The 26,064-nt window shown below is 50.5% G+C and overlaps 1 protein-coding gene across 1 annotated transcript; it reads right to left on the bottom strand.

Moving 5' to 3' along the window:
• Positions 1-13,363: 13,363 nt before the first annotated feature.
• On the bottom strand, positions 13,364-25,695 carry Kcnk18 (potassium two pore domain channel subfamily K member 18). Its single transcript, XM_075975270.1, has 3 exons — positions 25,440-25,695; positions 22,878-23,006; positions 13,364-14,166 (listed from the first exon to the last, which is right to left on the bottom strand). The coding sequence occupies exons 1-3, from the start codon at positions 25,693-25,695 to the stop codon at positions 13,364-13,366; spliced, it is 1,188 nt and encodes a 395-aa protein (XP_075831385.1).
• Between the last annotated feature and the right edge of the window lie 369 nt (positions 25,696-26,064).

Raw genomic sequence — 26,064 nt, 5'->3', positions numbered from 1 at the left:
TCACCCCTAGAAACTCAGCATATACTAGAAGAACTCTATCTCCTAACAGTCCCATAGCCTCCAAAAACAAAGCCATCCACCTGGAGACCAAAGGCTCACACACACGAGACTAGGGGCAAGGGGTATTGCATGTTCAAGGCACCATGGGGAAATTTTCTGTGAAAAAGGAGAGCTAAGCTAATTTTAGTTTTCATGACAATACATACAGAGTCCCTCCAAATGCAAGGCTTCCCTTGTGGGGTTTTGGCTATCAGTGGCCAACTGTGATCTGAAAAAGTTCAATGGAAAATTTCAGAAATAAGCACCTCGTACGTTCTCAGTGGTCCACCGTTTGGAGCAGTTTGATAAAATCTTAGGCTAAGTTGCTCCGTTTTGCCAGGGGCATGAGTCATTCCTTTATTACCACGTTTGTGTGCGCACACTGTCCACCTGATGGTCAGTCACCTAATGATCATCTCTGTCGTCAAGTGGGCAGAGGCAGCCTCATAACGTGTGTGCTCAATGGCCCCAGGGTCCGAGAGCAGAGGCACCATGGATTTAAATGGGCTCCAGAGAAGTGCCTGGGGCCCCGTCCCTGGAGCAGAACCCCCCTTCACCACAAGAAGGGCAAGGACCTGCAATGAGATATTTTGAGATGATGTATGGTGACTATTTGTCTTGATGTTTCTATTTTGTCGTGAGTTAATGTTGATAACATCTTACTGTGATTAATTTATAAAATTGAACGTGATCGGAGGCACACACGGACAGGAAAAGACAGTAGAGAGAGCGTATTGTTTCTCTGTTAGTTTCTTTTCTTATCGCTGTAACCAAATGCTGACAGCCTGAGGAAGGGTTGTTTTTGTTCACAGTCTGAGGGGAAGACACGGGTTGGGGGATGTAACCTCTATGGGAAGGGGAAGCCGTGGGGATGAGATGGGGTACTTGCTGAGAAGCACCATGCAGCCAGGAGCAGTGGTGTGTTTAGACACCTGTAAAGCAGACATGACACCCCTGGACAGCTGGGTCAAGTACCTGTTTGGGTGGGGGAAGGGCAGTGGGATGAGGGCATGGAGTGAGGTTTGGGAGTGGAAAGGACTGGACACAAGAAGCAGGCCTTGGTCACGGTGGGCCTGGAGCTAAGGCAGGTGCTCCCCTCAGCTGTCTGTCTGTCTGTGGAGACAGCCCCACAATGCTTCCACCTAAAGAGCTGTTGACGCTGATACTCTGATATAGAAGAATATTATGTGTTGTAATAGGAGTGGTGGGCTGCATCCCCGGCACCCGGCCGCCCGCACGGCTAACTTTACCTGAAATAATTACACGGAAACTGTATTCTTATAAACACTGCCTGGCCCATTAGTTCCAGCCTCTTATTGGCTAGCTCTTACATATCGATCTAACCCATTTCTAATATCCCTGTAACACCACGAGGTGTCTTACCAGGGAAGATCTTAACCTGCGTCTGTGTCCCACAGGAGAATCATGGCGACTCCTTGACTCAGCTTCTTTCTCCCAGCATTCTGTTCTGTTTACTCCGCCTACCTAATTTTATGTCCTATTAAAGGGCCAAGGCAGTTTCTTTATTTAACCAATGAAACAACAGATAGAAAGATGACCCTCCTCCATCAATTATGTGCAGAGTGGGCAGTGCTGAGGCCATGCAGGGGGACAGTCTCCAAGGGGCAGGCAGGCTGGGTCCAGCCAGACTAATGGGAAAGACAGTGACCAGAACAGATCCAGCATCCAGCCAAAGGCAAAAGAGTTTTTCTATGTTTATTTTATAAACCTTCACCTATTTAAGTTGAGATTCTGTCATTATCTGGTAAGTTCTATGCCATGTAGCTGTTTAAATAGATAAACTGCAACTTGAAGAGGAATGCTACCGGGTGGCAGGTGGTCACGTTTCTCTTGCACGTGCACGTGTGGGTGTGGGTTCATGTGTGAGTGCACATGCATATCTGTGTGGGTACACGTGTGAGTGCACATGCATATCTGTGTGGGTACACGTGTGGGTTTGGATACACGTGTGGGTGTGTAGAGTACACGTGTGGTGTGTAGAGTACACGTGTGGGTGTGAATACACACGCATGTATGGGTACATGTGTGGGTGTGGGTACACATGTGGGTGTGTAGAGTACACGTGTGGGTGTGAATACACATGCATGTATAGGTACACGTGTGGGCATGTACACATGCATGTATCGGTATATGTGTGGTGCATTTGAGGAGACAAGAAAATGGCCTAAGATGTCAGCCAGTCTTCAGGGACCGTCTGCCTTTCACTTGGGACAGAGTCTCTCACCAGCCTGGATCTCTCACCAGCCTAACTGGTCCACAGGCTTCCGGGACACAGCTGTGTCTTCTCTCCCATCACACGCGGAGATTACAGGTGTGGTCCATTGTGCCCAGCTCGGTACGTGGGCTCTGAAGATCCAAACTTGGGCTCACACTTTCCTGAACACACATCAGACTCCCTTGATGCACAAGCTGGTCACGCTGATTGCTCTAGGAGTGTATTGTGTGTCCTCAGCTTTTCTCCAGGCCTGCATAGTCAACAAGACCATCATCTTACACAGAGTGCAGAAACCCCCTGGGTCCAGGGAGAATAAAGGACAATGAAGACAGGGGAATGCATGGGAAAGAAGAGGCTGGTGCCTTATGGGGGCATATGCTCAGAAACACATTATATCCTCGTACAAAAGTACCTTATGTAACAACTCATTAGGATAACGAGACAAATGCACAGCAATAAAAACTATTTTTAAAGGATTTCAGCATTATGCTATCTCTAGGAGACGTTCTTTTTTATAACTGCTTAATAATTTACTTATTTTGGGGAGGTGCTAGTGTTCCACAAAGCATGTGTGGAACAGCTCCAGGAGTTGGTTCTCAGCAACCACAGACTATCTGAGCAAAAGATCCATGGGTGTCAACAGAAACAATGGCATCAACCTCCTTGGCTTGGAGGAGTTTCTTTACTCCAAACAGTAGCCAGCTTCACTTTCCTTCCAAGGTACCAGAAGGTCTCAGCCATTCTTGGTTCCACTTACTTAGAGGGCATTTTGTTTTGTTTGTTTTATGATACCAACTCTAACAGTTGTTTAGTATAAACACAGAGACCCCAACTTTAAAGATTGTATTTCTTATCCTTCTGCTTTCTTGAGGCTTTACACCAGGAAAGAAACTCTTGTGCATAAAATGTAACCAAATCAATTGTTCTGACTTTAAGAGGGACCAGCACAGCAAATGTCAATTTGCTTGAAGGATGCCTCGCTGATGGCCAATGAAATTAAGTCGCAGATGCTGTAACGTAATAATCCAATCAGCGAGTCCACCGGCTTTGGGCCGCAGCACTATCGACCAGCTCGGGTCTCCAGGTTGGGTGACTTTAATGGCATCACTAACCTGTCTGACGATATTTGCTTGAATTGAGATCTGCAAGGAGCCACGCAGCAACCGTTGGGCTGTTGGTTCCCTCCTCCACTCTCCAGCTGTCACGGTCACCCCAGGGTCTGTGGGGGACCCTCAACAGCCACCCAAGCTCCCCATGGTGCATCTCCTTTACCCAGCCGAAAGAGCATTGTGACCTCTGGTGGCTCTGCCACTGTTGAAACTCTTTCAGTGGCTTCACTTGGGACAATGTCAGAATTCCAGGCCTGGCCACTGTCTGCCTTAATCTACCACCTGTCACTCAGCTCTCTGGAGTGTCACATGACTACAAACCCCGACATCCCAGCATGAGTAGCCCTGGCTTGTCAGCCTCCCTGTCATCTCTTGCACCTCCCACTTGTGCCTTCAGCTTGCAGGCTCTTGTTCTCTTCTGCTTACTGTATTCTGACGCCTAGGCTTCTATCTATTATCCCGCTCTTCTGGCCACCCCAGGACCCTTTTCCTGCACCATTGTGGCTTCCTGTGGTGTCTGTCTTGTTTCCTCCTGGCCAAAATAATCCACCTTATCATTTCTGTCTTAGATTAAAACACGGATAGGTTGAAATAAAATGATGAGCACGTATTAAGTCTTCCCTGACCTTTATGCATGTGACCAGGGCTGTGCTGGCAGGCCCCTAGACGACTAACGTAATGGCTAATGTTTGTTTTCTGCACCCCTTTCCCCAGCTCGGTGAGGGCATGGCCTCCCTCCTGTGTTCTGGAACAGAGTAAGAGTTCTAAATGTCACTAATGACTCAAATTCCCTGGTCACTTAGGCAAGGCATTTGCCGTTTCAGGGTGACTAACTAGATCACTGGCCCCACGGGTCTCCTCTTTCATAGGCTGCCGAATCCACCCCAGTTCCCTCTCCTTGTGTCTGGGACTCCCATGTCCTTTCTTCTGCTCAACCCTCACCCTGCCTGCTTTGTTTGGTCTTAGACAACTTCTCCTACCCCGCTGTTGCCGACCAGAAGTCCCCTCAGTGACTGAGGCCCCAGGAGTTGCCAACTGTGTTCGCTGCAGCATTGCATAGTGAACTAGCCAGCCTGCCTCCTTTCTACAGGGCCCAGCAGCATTGCCCTGCTAACCCATCCCTCCTGACTCTGGACCACTTTCCAAGAATGTCTTCCTGCCCTCTGTCAGAGGAGTCCTGCCTGAGGCAAAGTCCTGGGTGCCACCTCCTGCCCATAGTGTCCTTGTCAAAGCAAAGGGTCACAGCTGCCACCCTGGAATCTGCCATGTTGAATGGCTCCTCCTTTTCCTCTGCCAGGGTCACCTCCTCCCATGCCGCTGGTCTCCTGGCACAGCTGCCGTCTGTAAGCCAATGAGATACAGTCTCTCTGCAGGAACCCTGCTTTCCTGCAATGAACTGGCCTCCTGGTGCCCAGAAACCATCCTCATTCCTGTCATTTTCCTCTCCCTTCCCCCTTTACAAATCCTATTCCTAACTCTAGAGCCCAACTCAGCTGCAAAAGTCAAACCAGATGATTCGGCCGTGCCTGGGCGTACTGCACTAAAGCATCTGGCAGCCGGCACTACTTACCAGGGCCATCTGGACAACGCTTTTGCCTATCTTCCCCAACCCCCACCAGACCAGCCTTGTTCCTTGAAGGCAAAGGAAGTGGTGCCTTCCTGCTGAGCCTCTCCCAGGATTTCAGGCTGTGCTGCCCACAGAGCAGACACATCTGTCCGTAGATAGACTCGGCATGGGACAGGCTGGTGAAACCCCGGGACAATGAAGGCCTGTCTACACTGTCTACAGGTGTGGTGCATCTGCACAGGCCAGAACAGAGCAACTTGGCCCTGTGGCTGAGAAGCCCTTGAAATAGCAAGAGGGCAGCCTGGGGTGCCCCGGGAATAAAAACGACATGTTGGACTTCAGTGACTTGGTAAACAAAACAACTCTAAGATAATATATCATTTTTATATTACTCATTCTTAAATGATAGCATTGAGTTAAGCAAGATGTTTTTAAAACTAATGTCACCAGCTTCCTTTTGCTGTTCCTCCCCACAACGCTCAGACTTGAACCCTGCCCATGTAGGCAACTGCTCTACAACTGAACTATGTACTCTGCTCTTTCTTATCGTTTAAAATGTGGCTTCTAGAAAGTTCCACCTGGCTTGTGTTTGTAATTCACATTATTCTTCCAGTAGACAAAGGTATAAAGTCTCGTGACTATTTGTGGTCCCCAAACTGTAGCCCCAGAAAGGAAGCATGCTGTATCCTGGCTAACGTGCTGTGAGAGACAGTGCTCTTCCTGTGGACCGTGGTGGCTCGACAGCGGTGAAGTCTGACACCGTTGGTACCGACAGGAAGCCCAGCATGGGGGTGCCAGCTGGTGGTCCTCACCTGCAGAAGACTCTGGGGAAGGGGATCACAGCTTCACGTCCCCCCAGGCAGAGCTGTCTCCACCCACTTGCTATGCCAACCACACACCCAGACATCAGCAGGGCAGGAGATGGTCACAGGCGATCGATAGTCCGGCAGGGCAGGCTGCATGACCCAAACCCAATTATGTTGTTCAGAAACTTGTCCGTAACTAAAAGGCGTCTGAGAAATCACTGTCACCATCTCTGAGGGGGAGAGAAAGCTGGTCATTATGCCCAATTGGATTTGTATTGACTGTTGTCTATTGTTTGAGGACAGCAGGGCCATGCAGGCACACGCGCACACACTCATGAGCACGACTCTCATTTGCTGGGACATTTGGGGGGTAATTCCAGGTCACCCTCCTCACATATGTGGCCCGAGACTCTGTTATAAACAGGCTGGCTTCCTGTTCTTCTACTTTTTTGTCTCAAGACAGGATCTTGCTACGTGACGCTAACTGACCTATACTCTGCACATAGCCTAGGCTGACCTGGCTCTTGATTTGTAGCTCACACGGGCCTTGAACCCCTGATGATCCACTTGCTTCTGCCTCTTAACACTAGAATTATGAATATGTGCTATCCCTGGCTTCATCTCGAGCATCTTGATTCCACAGCTCTAGATCCTCACAGAAGCACAGAACTAAAGAAGGGCAGGAAAACCAAGATCTCCTCTGACCCCAGGCTCTCAACAAAAGCCCCCCAGCTGAGAGAAGGCATGTCAGTATGAGGGATCACTTGGTAATCCCTGAAGACACCTGCACATCAGACAAGAGACTTCCAAACTGCAGTGGGGCAGCCTGGGAGCTTCCCAGCCATCTCTATGGGTGGACCCTTCCAGCCCATGATGGCTACCTACAGGGGACACTAGAGACAGGAAACCAGAGTGAACCCAAATTTCACAAAACAGCACACCACAAATGACCCAGTTACCGTGTATCTAACCACTTCATTCAAAAGACTCACAGGCCACTATGAAACACAGGATGAACGCCACCAGCTCATAGGGTGCCCATAGCTAGCTACTCATTAGGAGGAACTGAGCAGTGAATTCATGAGAGAGCTGGGAAGATAAAGATTACCACTTCCCAACTGTCATTTCAAAGGTTTGTCTGTAACAGATTCATACATAGTCTCATATTTCCCCATTGAGATAGATTACACGATAAAGATTACCACTTCCCAACTGCCATTTTAAAGGTTTGTCTGCAACAGATTCATACATATTTTCATATTTCCCCATTGAGATAGATTACATACATACAGAAGACAGCCAACACATCTTCACCATACAGAGAGTAGTTGGGCTGAGTGCCAGGGTGACCTCTCCCCAGTTCAGGTACAACTTCCAGCAGAAGCCTCCTAGGACCCTGAGGGCATCCCCCGCATCAGAGACAATTCTGTCTTGTACTCATGAAGTTGAATTTTGGTAATGTCATCCTTTTGTGGCAAATCATAACAATAATTAAACATTTATTTTCTGTTTGCTTTTTCCACTACAAAGACAATGTTGACTGTAAATGTTTTACTTTCGTGGGACTGGCTGGGGGCATGCCTCAGTGGTAGAACATTTGCTTTAGCTTCATGAGGACCTGGCTTCTGTCCTAAGAACCACAAAATTAACCAATTACAATTGTTTGGGTTAGCAAAATGACCCAGTGGGCAAAACCACTGCTATACAAGGCTGAAAACCCAACTTCGGTTCCCCAGAAAACACAGTTGAAGAAGAAAACTGTCTCCTGAACTTGTTCCCTGGCCTGCACCTGCATGCTGTGGTCCCTACAGTCACACACACGTATGTATGCACACACATACGTGATGTGGGACGTCCTTCTGTATACGTGTTGTTTTTATTGGATAATGAATACACCGTTTCAGGTATATATATATAGAGAGAGAGAGAATAGGAGTCCGGGATATGCCAGGTAGCTGCCACAAGAGACAGATGCCTTGAAACCTTACTGGTAGGCCACAGCCTCATGGTGATACATAGATTAATAAAAATGTGTTCATTTATGATGTGAGAGCTACTTAATAAGAAGCCTGAGCTAATAAGCCAAGCAGTATTGTAATTAATATAGTTTCTGTGTGATTCTTTGGGTTTTGGCAGCTGGGAACGAAAGAGCAATCTCTGCTTATACATACATATCATGCAATATTAAGATTTTGATTTCATGTTAGGTGATTTGAAGCAATGTATTAGTCTTATTAATTCTTTTTGTTCTCTTGACAGGCATTTCCATTATCTGGCTCTTGTAGATAATGCTACAGGAGCTAGCCCTGCGACCATGCCCTGTGGCCCTATGACCTTGCCTAGTCTGTCCAAGAATCAAGCATTAGTGAGCCATTAGGAGTGGTATTGCTGACACCCACACACTGTTGATTGAGGATTCTGTCCCACCAGGTCCCCGCAGTTGTTAAGTCCCAAAGAAACACACAAAGGTCTACATTAATTATAAACTAATTGGCCTAGTAGCTCAGGCATCTTATTAGTCTTATAACTTATATTAGTCCATAATTCTTGTCTGTGTTAGCCATGGGGCATGGTACCTTTATCAGCAAGGCAGTCACATCTTGCTTCCTCTGCATCTGGGTGACGACTGCAGGCTGAGTCTTTTCCCAGAATTCTCCTGTTCTCATTTGCCCCGCCTCTACTTCCCACCTGGCTACTGGCCAATCAGCATTTTATTAAAATACAATTGACAGGGTACAAACCATTGTCCCACAGCAACACACCAAGGTGAGGAGGCGGGGCATTGGCTCAATGGAGCCACCAGCACCCAGAACGCCAGGAGAAAAAAATCTTACAACCATGTTCAGAACCTTGGATACAAGCTGTTTCCAGTCAGACTATGAGCTGGGCCTTCAGGAAGAGAAGAATGCTTGCCTCAAATAAACAAGCATGGAAAGATTAGATCAAGCCCCAAGGGAAAGTGACAGCTTGAACCCAGAGGGTCCTGCTGGCTGCACAGAGTCTCTCTCTCTCTCTCTCTCTCTCTCTCTCTCTCTCTCTCTCTCTCTCTCTGTCTCATGCACATGCTTGAACACACATACACATGAATGTACACACATACTTGTACACACACATAGGCATGCATGCACAGGCACACAATACACAGTGGCACTTGTGTGTGCATGTGTGTATGCATGTGTGTGCATGAGTACATGCATGTGTGTGTGCATGAGTGCTTGCAAGTGTGTGTGCATGAGCGCATGCATGGGTGTGCATGGGTGCATGCATGTGTGTGCATGAGTGCTTGCATGTGTGTGTGCATGAGCGCTTTTTGTGTGTGTGCATGAGCGCATGCATGTGTGTGCATGAGTGCCTGCATGTGTGTGCATGAGTGCTTGAATGTGTTGCATGAGTGCTTGCATGTGTGTGCATGGGTGCATGCATGTGTGTGTGCATGAGTGCTTGCATGTGTGTGTGCATGAGTGCATGCATGTGTGTGCATGTGTGTGTATGGGCTCCTTTTGACAAACTAAAAGCTGAACATATAAAACAGAGCAAAACAAAACAGGGATGGGAAAGGAAGCTCTTCACACACGAAAACCCCGTGGTCCACTGCAACAGCCTTATTCACTGGGTGTCCTAGTCAGGGTTAGTACTGCTGAGAGGAAACACCATGACCAAAAGAAAGTTGTGGGGAAAAAAGGTTTATTAGGATAATACTTCTAGGTGACAGACCATCTCTGAGGGAAATCAGGCAGGAACTCAAACAAGGCAGGAAGAGGCCATGGAGGAGCGCTACTTATTGGTGTGTTCCCCATAGCTTGCTCATCCTGCTTTCTTATAGAACCCAGGACCACCAGTCCAAGGATAGCCCCGCCCACAGTGGGCTGTGCCCCCCCATGCTGATCACTAATTAAGAAAATGCCCTACAGGCTTGCCTGCAGCCAGATACTTATGCGGGCATTCTCTCAATTGAGGTTCTCTCGTTTCAGATGACTATAGCTTGTGCCAGCCCCCTGAGGAATGGAGACACAGAGACACAGTCCTGGTGGTAAGTCCTCAGCGGTCCTAGCATGTAATAACTGTTTAATAAATCTGTGTTGGCTCAGTGACATACCAAGGGTTCTATTTCCTTCACTCTTTCCTCTGTGTTTTTCTACAAATACTTCTTGAAGAAACCAACCTTGGTTTAAACCTCAGAGAGACTCCTTAGTGGCCAATGTCTTGAATTTATAGCCCGTAAAAGGGTTTTATTTTGTGATCTAAATTTCAAGACTCAAAGGGGGCAGTGAGAGGACGGTGAGAAGGAGCCATAACTTGCACCCAACACAGCTGTTCTTTGTTGTCCTGAGCTCATATTAGCTTCCAAGTTCTCATTGACTACAGGTGAGCATCCATTACCATAGTAACAACCGAGCTACTCAGGCCGCCCGCCCTCAGTGTGCCTGCTGCCTGCCTGGTTGAATGCCAGGTCCCAGACACAGGGTCACACTGTATCTAGCATCTCTCCAAAATCATGGCACAAATCTCCAGGGTTCTGCTTCCTCAGGGAAAGAGGAGTTTCTGTCACTGCCATGAAAGGCTGTGTCATTCACCCGGACAAGCATAAGAACATTCCAAGCTCTCTTCTTTAGGTCTGTATTTCAGGGCCTGGCACCCTGCACTCAGAAGAGCTCTGAGCCCTGGGTCCATCAGACTAACCCCGAGCTTTTGAAATGAACAGATGCCTGCTGTACTTAAAACCAGAAACCGAAGCCAGGGCCCCACACTGGGGGCACACATGGCCCTCTGGAAGCAGAGAGCCAAGGGGCACAGCATAGGCTGCTGGCAGGCTGGAGCTGCATTCGGGTGGGAGATGAGAAGAATGCTAGGTCCAGAGGCATTGTTGGGGCGTTGAGGGTGGAGCCCAGAATGCCAGTGGAAATCCCATGCTATGGGGAGCAGAGGTTCCAGGGGCCAGGCTTGAATGGCCCAGTGTAACGCAAAGAGGGAACTGTGGCAGGCAAAGCCAATGTTAGACTCAAGTAAGTGGGGGCTCAAGGGTGTTGGGGCTCTCACCCTGCTTATCTGAGCTGCCCAGGTTGTGGAGATTGAGGCCTGGGAGAACTCTGGCAGCCATGGAGCCATTACTAAATTCAGACTCATACCTGGCAATCTCTTCTTCCCCAGAAAGACCGTGAAGGAGTGCTACCAGGACCAGCCACTCCCAATGCCCCCCCCCCCCCCCCCGCGCCAGCCCTATGCCCCCAGGAGCCAAGAGGGGAGTTCTTTTTGAACAGTTACTGCATGCTAGGACAACCAAGGACTGCAAGAGCTGAAGATGAGTTCATGCACTAGGGATACATACTGGTTCCCCTGCTAGTGGCCCCACAAACTGCCCAAGCCACACAGCGGTCACTCACTGGTATTCCGGACCTATTCCCTATGGAGGGATACCTTGCTCAGCCTAGATACAGTGGGGACGGCCTTGGTCCTGAGTGACTGACTTTCTTGACTCCCTGTGGGAGGCCTCACCCTCTCTGAGGAGTGGATGGAGAGGTAAGGTGGGGGAAAGGCGTGGTGGGGGGAGGCAGGACAGAAGAAGAGAAGGGAGAAGGAACTGGGATTGGTATGTATGTAAAATACGATTGTTTTAAAAGAAATCAAATTAAATAAAAATTTCAAAAAGAGTTGAAAAGGAAGCCACAGCGGAAGCCAAGACTCAGAGGCTGCTCTTCGTCAAGGGGACACTCCCACCAGAAGCCTTTTCTTTGCAGGCGCCTGGAGTTGCCAAAAGACAGCAAAAGGCGAACACGCCACCTGCTGGCTCTGGAGCGCAAGGTCGGAGCGGTCTGGCTCGCCACCTGGTGGCCATTTGAGGACTCGCATTCTGCTCCTAGTCTGGCAAGAAGATCCCCCAGTAACTCCCACCTTAGCAACCGGGAAAGCAGCCTTGGTCAAGCCAGCTCTGCAGCCTCCGGGGACTCCAGGGACTGGAAGGGAGGGAGGGAGGGGGAGGGAGGGAGGAAGGAAGGAAGGGAGGAAGGGAGGAAGGGAGGAAGGGAGGAAGGAAGGGGTAATTGAGAAGTTTGTACCACCTCTCATGAAGTTACTTCTGTTCCGAGTTTCCCTTAGGTTCATCTTTTCATGTCCTGATCCAGGTAAGTAGCCAGTGTCCCGTGGATATCTACAGAACTTCTAGGCACCCTCCATCCCCATCATGTGCCGGGGGCAGTCTTCAGTGAATTTGGATGTGAGGTGCTTTGCCACACCTCACTGCACTAATGAAGCTTGGGACACATCAGACCACAACCCCCCAAGTGCTGGTCTGAGATTTCACCCTGGTATTTCCCATGTTTCCCTTGGTTCTGCTCATGCATGGTCAATTCCATGGCCTGAGGTAGATCTTCACGGACTAGAGGAGTTAAGGATTTAATCTTTGTGGAGAGAAGGGGAAAGACCAGAGAGACCCTAACCCTCCTGAGATGCAGCTAGAATCTAAGACAGAACAGTGAGCCCTTCAAGCCCAGTGCCTTGGTTCCTCCCTGTAGCACCAGGCACCCCTGGCCCAGGGACTCATTGCAGGACTTGGAGATGCAGTCTTAGTGCCTTTCCATCAACCTTCACATAAGGAAACTAGGACTTGTGCCTCTCCCAATCTCCCAGCCAGTCCTGAGCCACCTGCATTGTCCTCTTCTTGGTCCTCAGAAACTGCTTAGAGACAGACGTGAGTTGGGATACGGAGGGGACCCCCAGAGAGGCTGATGGAGGGATGGGTGACAAGAAAGGGATACTGTGGAGGCATTTCAGGACGTGCTAATGATCACTAGCCTACTGGGAAGAGGGGGGAAGGCATACAGCAGAGTCCAGGGCTCTGGTGCCAGCTGTCCACCCCACTGTCCATGGATGAAGGACACTCCCTCTGACATTTCTAGACATGCACTCGCCATACTGGCCAAAGACAGACTGTAAAGGAAGTAACTCGCCAGGACGTGTGGGTGGGGCACCTACTCCATGTCAACCCCTCCAGGGCAGCTCTGGAGTGTCTCCACCAGTGGGTGACAATCCATCCACTCCTGCAGGGGGCGACACTGTCACCAGGCAGTTCTCTCAGGTGGTGTCATCCACGAGTTAAGGGGTGAGACAAGTGTTCTGCTAGAATCTGGCCATGAAGACTTCTCTCAGGTGACAGCTCCGCTTGGTGATGTCAGCAACCCAGGCTGGGCAGGGTCTAGTGCATCCATGCACTCATTCAGGGAAGCAGGGTGCTCGGATACACTTTGGCTGTTCAGGGGAGGCTGGCGCCAATTGGGAAGATTTTAACTTCCTGTGAAGTACAAATGCCAAGAACAGAGGTCTATTTATTTTTTTCTTCCTGTCACAAGAAAGAGGTGACATCATCAGGTTGTTTGCCACCTTTCTAAGGTGCAGACAGGGAAAATGGAGAGGACCTCCACTCCTGTGTACCAGTGTCCTATGTACCGGCTTCTGAAGGATCTCAACATTGAACTCAGCCCTCATACAGGCTTTGTTTCCTAAGCCCCAGGACATCGGATGGCAGGTTACGGTGTTTTAACTGTAGCATACCACAAACAAGGTGGGGGAACCTGCAGGGCCTGTGTCTGTCGCTTCAGAGCTACCCACATCCTCACTTTTGCAAAAAGTGAAAATTCCCTTTTGCGAAAAACAGCATGAGCGTTTTGTAGGCACGTAGGAGCCTGTTCTGCATTAATTTGAAGGCGATGAACACGATCTCCATGCCTACGATGATATAAATGGAGAAGAAGAGGAAGAAGTGGGGGTGATCGAGCTTGATGTCCCCAAACCCAATGGTGGTCAGTGTGACGAAGCAGAAGTAGAAAGCGTCCTCGAATCCCAGCTCTGTCTCCCAGAAGGGGAGGATGGCAGCTGCACAGGAGATGTAGGCGAAGATGACCAGGGCGATAACGGGGAGAGGGATGTCCAGCCTCTCCACCTGCTGGCCTACTTCATCCAGGTTGCTAAGGATAGAACAGGACAGTCGCCCCAGCGCCAGCTCGGGGCATGAACTGCTCCTCTCTACGGGCTGCGTGGGTAGTTGTAGCTTGTCCTGATTGTCTCGGACGACCAGTCTCTCAAACAGCTCCACGTTGCAGCTTGGAGATGCAGGCTCCCCGTATGGCTGGGGGTCTAGGAACTCGCCTGCACCAGCACTGACGACAACCTGAGGGATGGTTTCCTCCGCGGGTTTGCCGTCCTGCTGCCTCCTGCAGAACAGGCTGGAGCACCATTGGGAGGGAGCATGGGGGAGGCAAAGGAGAGCCTGGAACCGACTGTAAGCCCTGGATAAGACGGTGGCTAGGATGTCTCCGATGTCTGTGAGGACCAGGAACATCAAAGGGATTCCGAAGAGAGCATAGAGCATGCACAGGAACTTGCCGAGCCTGGTGATGGGGTACATGTCTCCATAACCTGAGAAACAAGACAGAGCCTGGTGTTGATACCAGTCTCCCAGCATGCCAGGGGCTCAAAAGAGACCTGCTGTTTCTCCTCCCGGACGTGAAACTTTACACGGTAAGAATATTCATCCTGGACTGGGTGCAGAACTCGGGGAAAGCTTTGCTTAGTGGGCATAAGGCTTCAACCACCAGTGCCAAAAACAAACATAAATGAATAAATAAGTAAATATTCATCTCAAAGCATCTGCGTGCGTGTGTGTCTGGCATGTATCTTGATCAAGGGACAGGGAAAGAAGAGAGACAGCTCTTATCCTGACTGAAAATATCTGTGGCAGGGGACGTACTGGGGATGGCACAATCACCCTTCATTTTGTTAGTGATGGTTATTTCATTGTGCCCCACGTGCACCCTCGAGGCGGGGCTCACTCGCCTGGAGGGGCACTGGTGGGAGGCGGTCATTTCCACTTCATCTTGCCTAAGGTGCTGGCTTCCACGAAGCCACCTTTGTCCTTTCCGAGGGTCCTGGACCTCTTGGTGCATTTGTTTTTATATAAGACATTTATTTTATACCTCTGGTGTGGACGGTAGTGTGCATTGTATCAGGGACCATAGAAAGGAGATAAAGTTACCACCGTGTCCGCCAAGCTGCGAAGTTTCAGGGGAGAGAGCTACCTGTGTTTGTGAGTGGCGGCAAGGAGGCTCTCCGCAGCACTCACAGTGACCTCAGTGCGCAGCCCAGCTCTGAACTTAGCAGGCCCCTACTTGGCCGCTACTCACATCTTTGCACTTCAGGTTAGAGGGGGGTGGTTGGTCATGCTCCTAAGTGACCAGCTGGGCAGATCCTGCCAGGCTGGGACCCGGGACCCCATAGGCTAGTAAACATGATGCCCGGAGAGCTAACATCCCCTTGCTGAACGCCTTCCTGGAGAGGTGTTCTCGTAATTTACAAATGGGGACACTGAGGCAAGGGGCGATGAAGGAGCTTGGCCCAGCCCGTAAGTGTAATAAGTAGTGGAAGCTGGGAATCTAGCTCACAAGGTTCCTCAGACCTCAGCACTGCTTGTCGACTCGGGACAGGACTCTCAACTAGTAAGAATGGGTTGACCAGTGCCCATCAGGGCCTGCTTTTCTGTGACTTCCATGCTGCCCTCCCTTCCCAGGAGCTGGGCCAGCGGCCCCTCAGCGTGGACCACTGCAGCTTTCAGAGCTGTTGACAAGCTGAGGGAAAAGCTTTGCTGGGTATGTTTATATTTAATCTTTGACTAATATAGAAAAATGCATCAATTATGTAAATTAAATTGAAAGCGAGTCTTAGCAAGCTGAGAGCACCGGTCTCCTCTCGGCTTAAGGCCCCCTGCTGGAAACTTGGCCTCCCAAGGCAGACAGACTGTGGGATGGCCATCTCACCAGGATCCTAGGGACCCCCCTAAGTTCTCATCAGACCCTTTTCATCTGTTGAGCGCTGCACACCCCACCGGCTGGGGCCAACCATGTGGCAGCAGGGTTAGTTGGCTCCATGGATGCGTTCCTTCAGGGAGTAGTTACTGCGTGCTTAGGGAACCCACAAAGGACACACGTGCAACTCAAGCTCTCTGAGTTTCTGGGGCAGGGGAAGCAGATGTCAATCAAATACCCACCAAAAGGACTATTAATATTTGAGATGAGGTGCCATCACAGGAAGAGAACAAATTATTATAAACAATAGAAATGACAATTATTACAAATGTGGTTAAAACAAAGGCTTCCTTCCATTCAGGATTTAGGCTCAGGAAAGATTTCTTGGTTAGGTGACTTGAATGCAGGCTGACACAGGGGCTGTTCTCATTTACTCCTGCTGCTGTGATACAAGACCGACCAAAACCTACTCGGGGAGGAAAGGGTTTGTGTGGCTTATAGGTTACAGTTCATGGTTGAGGGAAGCCAGAGCAGGAACTCAAGGCAGGGACCTAGAGGCAGAAACTGGAGCAGAGATCATAGTGGATCCCTGCTTATAGCTTGTTCCCCTGCCCTTGTTCAACTATGTTTCTTACACGGGCCAGGCCCCAAGGACGGTACTGCCAATAGTGGGCCTCCTACATCAATATAGTTCACAATTAATCATCAAGATGTCCCCTAAACATGCCCCGAGTCAAGTTAAGGGAATCCCTTAACTGAGACACCTTTTCCCAGGTGTGCAAGTTGACAGTCAAGATGAGCTAACTCAGGGGCCAGAGCCTGGCCAGGCGAAGCAGCAGCATTGGTGTGGGCAATGCTCCTGTAGCTGATTCACACAGCCAAGTAGTTAGTGCACCGCACATGAGTCAAGGGTGTGGCAGGGAGCTGGAATCCAGCCTGCCATGCACGCAGCAAGCTCCTGGCTCGGGACTCTATGTCTCCCTAGAGAGGATTTTAAATTTTAACCAAAGTGTCTCCAGAGTAAAGCTGTCACTATAGATGAAGAGTCAAGGAAGGCCAGTGTGATGGTTGAATAAGAATACTGCCTGCCCTCCCCAAGGCTGGAGAGATGGCTCAAAGGTTAAGAGTGCTGCCTATTCTTCCAGAGGTCCTGAGTTCAATTCCCAGCACCCACATGCTTGTTCCCAGTCATCTGCAATGAGATCTGGTGCCCTCTTCTGGCTTTCAGGCATACATGCAGACAGAATACTGTATATAAAATAAATAAATTTTTAAAAAGAAATAAAAAAAAATAGCCCCCATAATGTAGGGATAAGTCCCGCCCCTAAGGGGGCGTGTTCGCCTCGGGCTAATGTTTGCCTACAAATTTGGCGAGCGTGCTCCCAGCTGTTTCTTCTGCTTTCCTGGTCTCTGTGGGAACGGTGGTTCTGTAAGTCTATTTCACCATTAAAGCTGTATATATATATTTTTCAATCTGTCTGCATTCATTTACGCCGTTACACCATAGGCTTATATATTTGAATGCCTAGGCACCAGGGACTGGAACTCTTTGATAGGATTAGAAGGATTAGGAGATGTGGCCTTGTTGGAGGAAGTGTGTCACTAGGGGTGGACTTTGATGTTTCAAACGCCCCTGTCAAGCCCAGGCTCTCTCTTCCTGCTGCTTGAGGATCAGGATGTAGAACTCTCAGCTACTTCTCCAGTACCATGTCTGCCTGCCACCACGCTCTCTTCCATGACGATAATGGACTATGCCTCTGAACTGTAAGCCAACCCCAATTAAATGCTGTCTTTTTTGAAGAGTTGCCTTGGTCACAGTGTCTCTGCAGCAATAGAACAGTAAATGAGATAGCCAGTGTGGCCAGCGGGCATGGATAGAGGAGGTAAGGCTGGGGAGGTGAGGGATCTAAGGGCTTAAAGAAAGGAGTACCTAGGGCTGTAAGAAAGGTACTGAGACAGGAAGACAGGGCTGGCTTGTCCAAACCCTCACTGAAAAAGGTGGAATTCTGGCAGAGAGCCCACTAGGAGGTGTTTGGCAGAATTCAGGAACCCAGAGGAGAGGAAATGCCATGGAGGAAACTGGACACCTCACTCTGATACACGAGCTCCATGGCCTGGTCTAAGGGACTTGATCATTTGCTGCCTCGATTTCATTGGGTACAAAAGCAAAGGGCCTGGAATCACACCTCAAATCTCAGCTGCTTGGGAGGCTGAGGCAGGAGGATAGAAAGTTCAAAGCTGCCTCTGAGCTTGGCGCACCAGCCAAGAGTCCTATCCCAAGTTTACATGGGCCCCAGACTCATAGCTTTTAGGGATGTCACAGGCCATGAGCAAGTCCCCCACACATGAAACACCTCATTTTCCAGATAAGGTACAGGCCCCCTGTTCTCAGGAGTTTCCGGAAGCTCACAGCTGGCTCCTTAGAAGCAACTGCCTCCTCAACCCAGGCCTCCAGGGTCAGGGCCTAGAGTTAAATTTATTTCGATTTAAAAGATCAGATCAAATATTGCTTGTGCAATCAGTAAAGTGCTTTTTAGAATCAAAATCCTCTGCCCAGCAGAACTTACGGCTATCTCCATTACCGCCCACATTTAATGTACAGTAGACGGATAAGGCTGTGACCTGTTGAGGTGACACAGCTAGGTCCCTCGAGAGCCAGCACCTTTCACTCCAAGAGCTTGCCCATCGATATGTCCAACCCAAGGTGGGCTTCCGGAGACCCTCCGAGTGAGATGTGTTACGGTCCAGAAGATCCGCTACATTCCAGAAAAGAGCCCTGGGAAGCAGGTCTCAGAGGGCCCACAGCCCCACAGAGAGAATGAACTAACTCTCCCAATTACCGAACGCTGAAATGCAGAATGGAAAACTATCACTTCCTATAATGCATCCCTTATTCCGATACAATCACTCCACAGCACTTAGCCTGCCAAGGATTTAATAGCCCCTGCACTTCCCTTCCTGATGCCAGGAGCTGAGCCAGGTGAGAACTGAACGGCCTCAGACACAGGTATCACTTTCTTTGCCTCGGGGCCAGGTGTCTTCTGGGTGAGCTGGACAGGCAGGGCTGAAGCAGGGGTGCAGAGGGACTGTCACACCCAGCAGCGGTCACCCCACCATCCTCCTTCAGGGCACTTCTGGCCACAGGCTTCTCTACTTGACTCATACAAAGGGTAGCGGTTTGGGTTTTCCTGAGATTTGAACCAAGCCAATGCATTTCAACTGCGTCAGTGATGGGAGGCCTGGAGGGCTCCTACAGAAACCTGGGCCTGGATTCTGATAGGTCTGGGGCAGGACCCATGGGGGCTTGTGTAAGACAGGGAGGAGATTATGCAGAACAGCTGGGCTGAGAGTTTGCATGGGAAATGTCTCCAGTGTCACTGCTTATCAAGGGGGCAGGGATGTGGCTTAGTTGGTTAGGGTACTTGTCTAGCAGGTACAATGGCTCAGTCCTCACACCACATGGCTACAGTGGCACTGCCTTTATTCACAGAACTTGGGAGGTGGAGGTGAGACTATTGGAAGTTCAAGGTTTGTCAAGGGGAGTTCTAGACTGGATAAAGCCAGTGGTTCTCAACTTGTGGGTCAACTTGTGAATGACCCTTTCACAGGGGTTGCCAAAGTCATCAGAAAACACAGGTTTTTACATTATGATTCACAACAATAGCAAAATTACTGTTACGAAGTAGCAACAAAAATAATTTTATGGTCGAGGTCACCGCAATCTGAGGAGCTGTCTTAAAGGGTCAGAGTTAGGAAGGTTGGGAGTCCCCGGGTGAAGGCAAATTGCAGATCATACTTGATGGAACTGAGCGTGAATTTGCATTCCTCAAAGCTCTTCAGCTGTGTGGACCTCACAGGTCAACACACCTGGATCTGCTGTACCAGGCCAATGACGCTCAGCAGACCGCATCTGTAAATGTTTGCAGACAGTCTTGGTGACCGTTGTGGGTGGGGCAGTGACAGCCATGCTCCTGTGTCTAGTAGGTAGAGGACATAGCTTCCTGCAATGAACAGGTCGTGTCCTAGGACAGATAATTAGCCCATTACAGTGGCCATAGGGCCACTGTGAGGTCCTGTGAATTGGATCTGATTAAGTTCTTGGGGGGCAGTGAAAAGACAACCTAAGCTTGTTCCCTCAACCCCCAACTTCTCCCCAGCATCTTACTCAAGGTCTCTTCTCCCCTAAACTACACTTCTTTCACACTGGTCCCTGGGCTTAGCTTGGGACTTGTGATGGTTAATCTCAATTGTCAAGGTGACAAGGTTGCCATGGAAACGAGCCTCTAAGTGATTCCTGGGACTGGGTTAACTGAAGAGGGACGTCCCACCCTAAATGTGGGCGGTGCCATTCTATGAGGTGGGGTCACTTACTCAAAAGAGAGGAGGAAGCAAGCTGAGTGCCAGCATCCATTGCTCTCTTCTTCCTGACCGGATGCAATGCCACCTGCTGCCGCATGGTCCTGCTGCCACAGCGCCCCCTCCTGGATAGACTGCACCCTCTACCTGTGAGCCAAACCCAACTCTTCCTTCCTTAGGTTGCTTTTGTTTGGTATTTTGTCATAGCCACAAAAGATGTGACTGATACATAGGCTGCATCCCTCACCTGTGAATGGGGACAGTCACAGTACCTCACTCATGAGACCTCTGGCTGGCCAGAAGGGGCAGGAACTAAGCAAGAGGCTATTATTATCTTGGTGAGAACTCTGACCTAAGAGCTCCTGACTTGGCCCTCCCAACAGGCTAGATGCACTGCCAAATGGGGGCCAGGCTAACTTGAACCTGCCCTCATTCCTAAAGTCCTCTCAATTGGCCTAGGACATAAGAGTCCAAGTCTCCTCATGGCTCCTGGAGCCTAGAAGGGCTCCCAAGACTCTTCTCCCAGAGTCTTAAGGTCCTACAGGGGATACTAAGGCTGGCGTTTTACAGGGATCATTTTTCTTGCCTGGAAGCCTCCTCTCTCTGATCTGTCAGACTTCAGCTCACAGGTCACGTTCACAAGGAAGTCCTTCCCCCTCTCAGGACAAGTCAGGGCCCATCCCATGTGTCACACCTGCCCCTGTCTCAGATGTTCCTCTTGCATGGTTTTTGGCATGGGTGCTTATTGGTCCCTCTCTTTCCTCTCTGTCCCTCAGATAAGAGGCTTCCCTGGGGAGGAGCACCCAACCTGTTCCCATGTGTTAGGAACACGAGTGTTTACAGAGAGAGGCAGTAGAGAGGGCTCAAGCGTACATGACTGAGTCTCGGGTTCTCCATCTGGATATGGGACGACAACTGAACCTGTCTGGTCTGGGCACAGAGGAACAATGTATATGAGGTTAGGGCTGGAGGCAGTGTTCAGTGGTGGAGTACTTGCTACACACACACACACACACACACACACACACACACACACACACCACAGAAACTAGGGCATCTTAATTGCAGCTATGCATTTATGGGGCAGTGGGAAGAAACAGGCACAGCAGCGGAAAGACCAGGTCCCCATTCCCGGTTCCTGTGCCCTCCATCATTCAGGATGCTGGCCTTTGTGTGGCCTCTGAGAAGAGCAAGCATGGCTTTGAGGGTTCTCAGAACCCATCTTTAGATGAGAGGCTGATCATGGTACAGAGACAGTCCTCACCCTTCCCGGGTTCTAGAGGAGCCCCCTCTGGGTGACTGCTGCATTTTCCTCAACCTGGAGATTGGGACCATGAACAAGCCAAGCACAAGGACAAGACACAGCCAGCTCTGTCCACTATGGGAGTTCTGCCCTCCTCAGGGCCCTGTGTACTCCAGGCTCCCATAGGGCGGCTCAGGGATCGTAGTTATCCCTGCCCAAGCACAGCTTCCTGAGCAGAAGATGGGGGTCTGCAGACCTCACAGGACCACAAGGTCAGGGTCGCACCTCTGAAGGAACGTTACTAGACCAAGTCTCAAAGTCCATTCGTGGGCACCAATTCCACTCACCGCATGACCTTGGCCTCTGACCTCTGACCTTACCTCTCTGGGCTCAGAATGTGGGGCTCATATGACCCCATTCCCTGGGCCTGCCTGAGCATTGGAGAGCAGCTGGACATGGCTGGGTTGTGTAATATTGTTTGTGGCCGTGGAAAGCACAATGCAGTGTTCAGATCCTGGTGCTGGGGCTCTTGGCTTCCCTCCATTTCTACACCACAGCCATTTCTCTTCTGTAGCTCTGGTCACTCCTGGCAAGTCTCCTGCCACCTAGACGCCATGAGCCTAAAGCCCATTCCCCTCCAGTCCCAGCCCTCACAGCAGCCAGCTCCAAGTCCACCTTTTCAGCAGACCTGGGCATCTCCTTCTGGAGGCACCATTGGGAGTCACTTCCATCAGCCAGGCATCCAGGTCTCCCTCTCTAGACCCATCCTCCCCTCTCCTCGGCTTGCCCATCCTGTCCATCAAAGCCAAAATCCCCAGTGCCAGCGGGGAGTTCTTCACCCCCACCCTGATCATCCTTCAGGCTGCCTTTCCTGCCCCCCTCCCATCTCATAGCCGCTGTTCTGACTCGGGTGGTTGCCCACCTGGACTCTGAAGGAGCCTCCGGTAGCCACTTTCCATCCTTGTCTCAGGGAGACTGAGTCACCAATTTCTTCCCTGCCAGGAGTCGGTTGAACAAGGCCCTCCCTGTCCTAAGTGCATGATCTGGCCTCAGTCTCTCTCTTCTTTATCCCTGAAGCCACCTCCTTACAGTCCCAGGCATTTGTGCTGTTCTCTGGCCTTCGATTGGCTCTGTGGGGTCTGGAACGCCCTTGTTATTCCCACCTACCCCCACCTCTCTGCCCTCCTACCCGCAGGCCTTCAGAATATTCTCACTGTTGGGTGCGCCAGTTCAAGGCTGATCCAGCCACCCTCCTTCTCTACTTTCAGGAACCACGGAGAGTGTCGTTGTCACGCACAGACCCCTTCTGTTCACCTGTGAGCATGCCTAAGCTGCCCGGAAACCTATAGGCAGGAGCCGTGTCTGCCCTGTTTCCGGATAGCACAGGCGTGCATGGTGGGCCAACCGCTTTACTCAGGAGCACTCAGTCAAGGGTCCAAGAAGGACCACAGCATGGCCTGTGCCTTGCTCATCTGGGCCCAAGCCCAGGAACGGGGCTACAACCATCCATGCTGTCTTCTGAGTTGTCTTCCACCCCTGGGGCCTATGGACCAGGAAGGGCTCCCCTTCCTGCGGCACCCCTGTACTAGAAACAGCTCCCATCTCCCAAGGTAGGCACGCCACCACTCCTCCCTGTATTAGATAAAAGGAATGTCTCAGCACACCTCCCAGCGGGTACTCGCGTCCTTCCCAGGCAAGCAGTTGTTGTTAGCCGCAGGGCAAGCACTTACCCACTGTGCTGAACACCGTGCAGCAGAAAAAGAGAGCGCTCAGGAAGGACCAGTCCTCGGGCGCCTTGAACCACTGGGGCTTCATCCGCTGCAGATGCTCACACAGGTCCTTCCTGTTGCCGTCCACCACTGGGAAGAGACCAGAGTGATAAAAAGGGGTCTGCCTGCCAGACAGCCCTGCCCAGTGAGAGCTCAAGGGCCAGCACCACCCCACCCCATTGTCCCAACAATGCCTAGCCATCAAAGCCCTCCTTAAAAATGCTTCCCCAGCGTAGATCCAGCCTATGGAGTCGAAGAGACTGGATAGTCCCAACGGGGGCCTGGGTGTGATGTGAGCTCAGCAGCTTTAGAGGATTCCTTCCTTCTTCCATGGACTCAAACTGACTTTTTTTTTTTCCTTTGAGAGAGGGCCCAGGCTGACCTCCAATGCTATAATCAACAAAGATAACCTTGAATTTCTGGTCATCCTAACTCCAACTCCCAAGAGTCAGGATTACAGACATGGTTCCTCACGGCTGGTTTATGTGGTATTGAGGATCGAATCCAGGGCTTTATGCATGTTAGCCAAATACCACTGACTGAGCTACAGCCTTTAAAGATTTCTTAACGTTTGAATCATTTCTTCCATGTTCCATTTTGTTTGTTTTGTTGTTGTTTGGGTCTTTGGGGTTTTGTTGCTGTTGTTATTTTTTGAGATAAGGTCTTGCAACATACCCTTGGTTGGCCGAGAACTTGCTACATAGGACAGGCTATCCTCAGGTGGTACCAGTCCTCCCATCACATTATAGTCACGCAGCACCATGCCCAGCCTTCTTTATTAGTTTTAAAGAGGAATAAAAGCCTCTGCCATCTCCATCCTGGAACCCCAAACTAGAAGGGCTTTCGGCAAACCAGGCTGTAGTGAGAAACCTGCAAGACACCGAGCCTCTAGGCTTGGTGAGCACCCTGAGCTCCCAGCTTCAGGCCGAGGCTGTCTCTTGGGATGGGAAGCCTTGGTCCCTGGGCTAAGAGGATAGCACAGAGTCTAGCCACAGGGGAAGTCACCACCCACTTGAATTAAATGGCCCCAGTCTGAGAATCCAGACTCTGGGTGCTAGCCTCTCCCTGACTACTTCTTATATGTCTAGACAAAAGGCTACTTTCTGAGTCTCAGTTTTCCCCATTTGCAAATCAGTTCAGCCTGGTGGTTAGAATCTCAGACTCGTGAGTCGCCTGAATGGAATTTCTATCTTGTTTTCCTTGTACGTGAGCTTTGAAAATTACGTAACTTTCCAGGGCAAGAGAAGATAGGAGATTCAAGATATAATCAACAGAACATGAGAAAAATAAAAGAGAATAAAAGATAAATAAAAATTAGGCTCCAACAACCGGGAGGGGGAGAAGAGGGCTTGAGAGCCTGCCCCGTTCTGCACGTGGCCCGTATGGCCTCTGTATGCTGCTGCTCCCAGGTGGGGACATGGTTTGCGAACAAGTCTTGATAGCTGGGGCTGACTGGAAGCTGGCCCAGGAAGTCAGAGTCCTGCTTGGTGGAGGATGTTTGCATCTTTGTCTTAGAGACATTTCTACTCAGTGGCCAGGCAGATGCTGAGGTGCTATTGGCATACTTGGGGCTGTCATAAGACCCCCATTTGTAGCAACTTCAGGGTCCCTGACCCAGCCCACACCTCAGATTCACCCAGGAAATCTATCTAAAGTCTACATTTCCAAGCTTCCTCCCACATCCACACAATTGGAATCTCAAAGCTGGGCTGGAGGGATTTGTAAAGGGTTCCTGGACATGGAGTGGAGTGTGCTACAAAGTCTTGGTCTAATGCCACGATGCATTTTCTTGCTTAATCCTGCCCAGGCCCCCTTATCTTATCCCTATTTTTATAAACTAGAAACTGAGGCCCTGGCATCCAGACTCACTCTGGCCAAACCAAGGGATGTAACAGAAATGATACCTGTTGAGCATCTTCTGCCTTGCAGAGGACTCATGCCTCTCATCTCTGCCTTCCCAGGGGTCCTCACTATTGGCAGATCTCAGATAGGGGTCCCCTTCTCTTCAGGAGACTAACAAGGGAGGACCCTGCTGCTGCTGTAGACCCCATAAACTAAGCTAAAACAACAACCTGGCCTTTGTCACCCCAGCCTTGGACCCCACCCCCCACAAGCCCACTACAAACAGACTCTGAAATAGGAATCAGCTTGTTCATTTCCGGGATGCATGCCCGGGTAGGATGGTTCCCTGAAGTCTCAAAGTTGAAGCCTGCACCACTCATCCTGCCCATCCCGCAAAATCTCCAGTGACCCATCCTCCCCTATGCCCTGGGGGCTGGGTGGGGCTGGTGGGAGCCTGAGGCACAGGGAAGGGGAAGCTGGACCCTAAGAGCACCTGCTTAGGGCTTACTTTCCCCATTGCACCCCTGTTCATTTCCCAGCTGCCCAGAGAAAAGTGACCCCACCCCCAAGCCCACTACAAACAGACTTTGAAATAGGAACCAACTGGGAGGAGGTTAGAGGCGAGCTGCTCACAGCCTCCTGCCAGGGTAGCTGCGAGACTGGAATCTCTCAGGCACCTACCTGTCCTGTTACATTTCAGGATGCTGCACAGCTTGTCCAGGAACTTCTTCAACTCAGGGTTCTCCTCTGCCTCTGGGTCAGAGCGGCCCTCGACTGCAGAGAAGAGAGCAGCACCCACCAGTGCATAGGTCACCAGGCAGCAGAGGAAACAGAAGCCAGGCAGAAGCTTGCCCAGGGCCTCGGGACAGCATCTCCTGGCTTTCCCCAGCACCTCACGGCAGCATCCCCTGGCCTCAGGTGGCTCCTCAGCTTCCATCCTCTTGGACCAGCTCAGGGAAGGACAGGAGGCCTTTGTGGAGAAGCCGGAGGCAACCAGCCTGGGCCTAGAGGAGGAGGGTGGGAGTGGCCGGAGAATGGCCAGGCTCCAGCCCTAAGTGGATAGTGCATGAGTTTCCCAGAGGACCCTGGAAGCAGCCGGAACCCATCAGGTTCGGCTCATCCAGATAACTGGGATGGCGCCCCTGCTAGCGCCCCAAATTGCTATTGATCCACCTGACCAGCGCCAGAGCTGCTGGCAGGGGCTTTGGAGGACCTCGTGGTGATTGTTTTGTTCTGCCTTTTCCCATTCTGAAACTGAGGCCCTGGCTTCCAGGTACCAAGTCTGATATTCAGGTCTTAGTCAAAT

This window comes from Microtus pennsylvanicus, chromosome 5 (assembly GCF_037038515.1).
Source record: "Microtus pennsylvanicus isolate mMicPen1 chromosome 5, mMicPen1.hap1, whole genome shotgun sequence".
NCBI classification, from domain to species: Eukaryota; Metazoa; Chordata; class Mammalia; order Rodentia; family Cricetidae; genus Microtus; species Microtus pennsylvanicus.
The sequence above is the reverse complement of the archived record's forward strand: the minus strand, read 5'-3'. Positions and strand labels throughout refer to the sequence as shown.

Excerpts from the sequence above, each read along its gene's own strand:
- Kcnk18 (XM_075975270.1), bottom strand. The coding sequence starts at position 25,695 with ATGGAAGCTGAGGAGCCACCTGAGGCCAGGGGATGCTGCCGTGAGGTG. Across the intron at positions 23,007-25,439 it reads CCTGAAATGTAACAGGACAG|TGGTGGACGGCAACAGGAAG; the intron begins GTAGGTGCCTGA and ends GTCTCTTCCCAG. Across the intron at positions 14,167-22,877 it reads CACGGTGTTCAGCACAGTGG|GTTATGGAGACATGTACCCC; the intron begins GTAAGTGCTTGC and ends CTTGTTTCTCAG.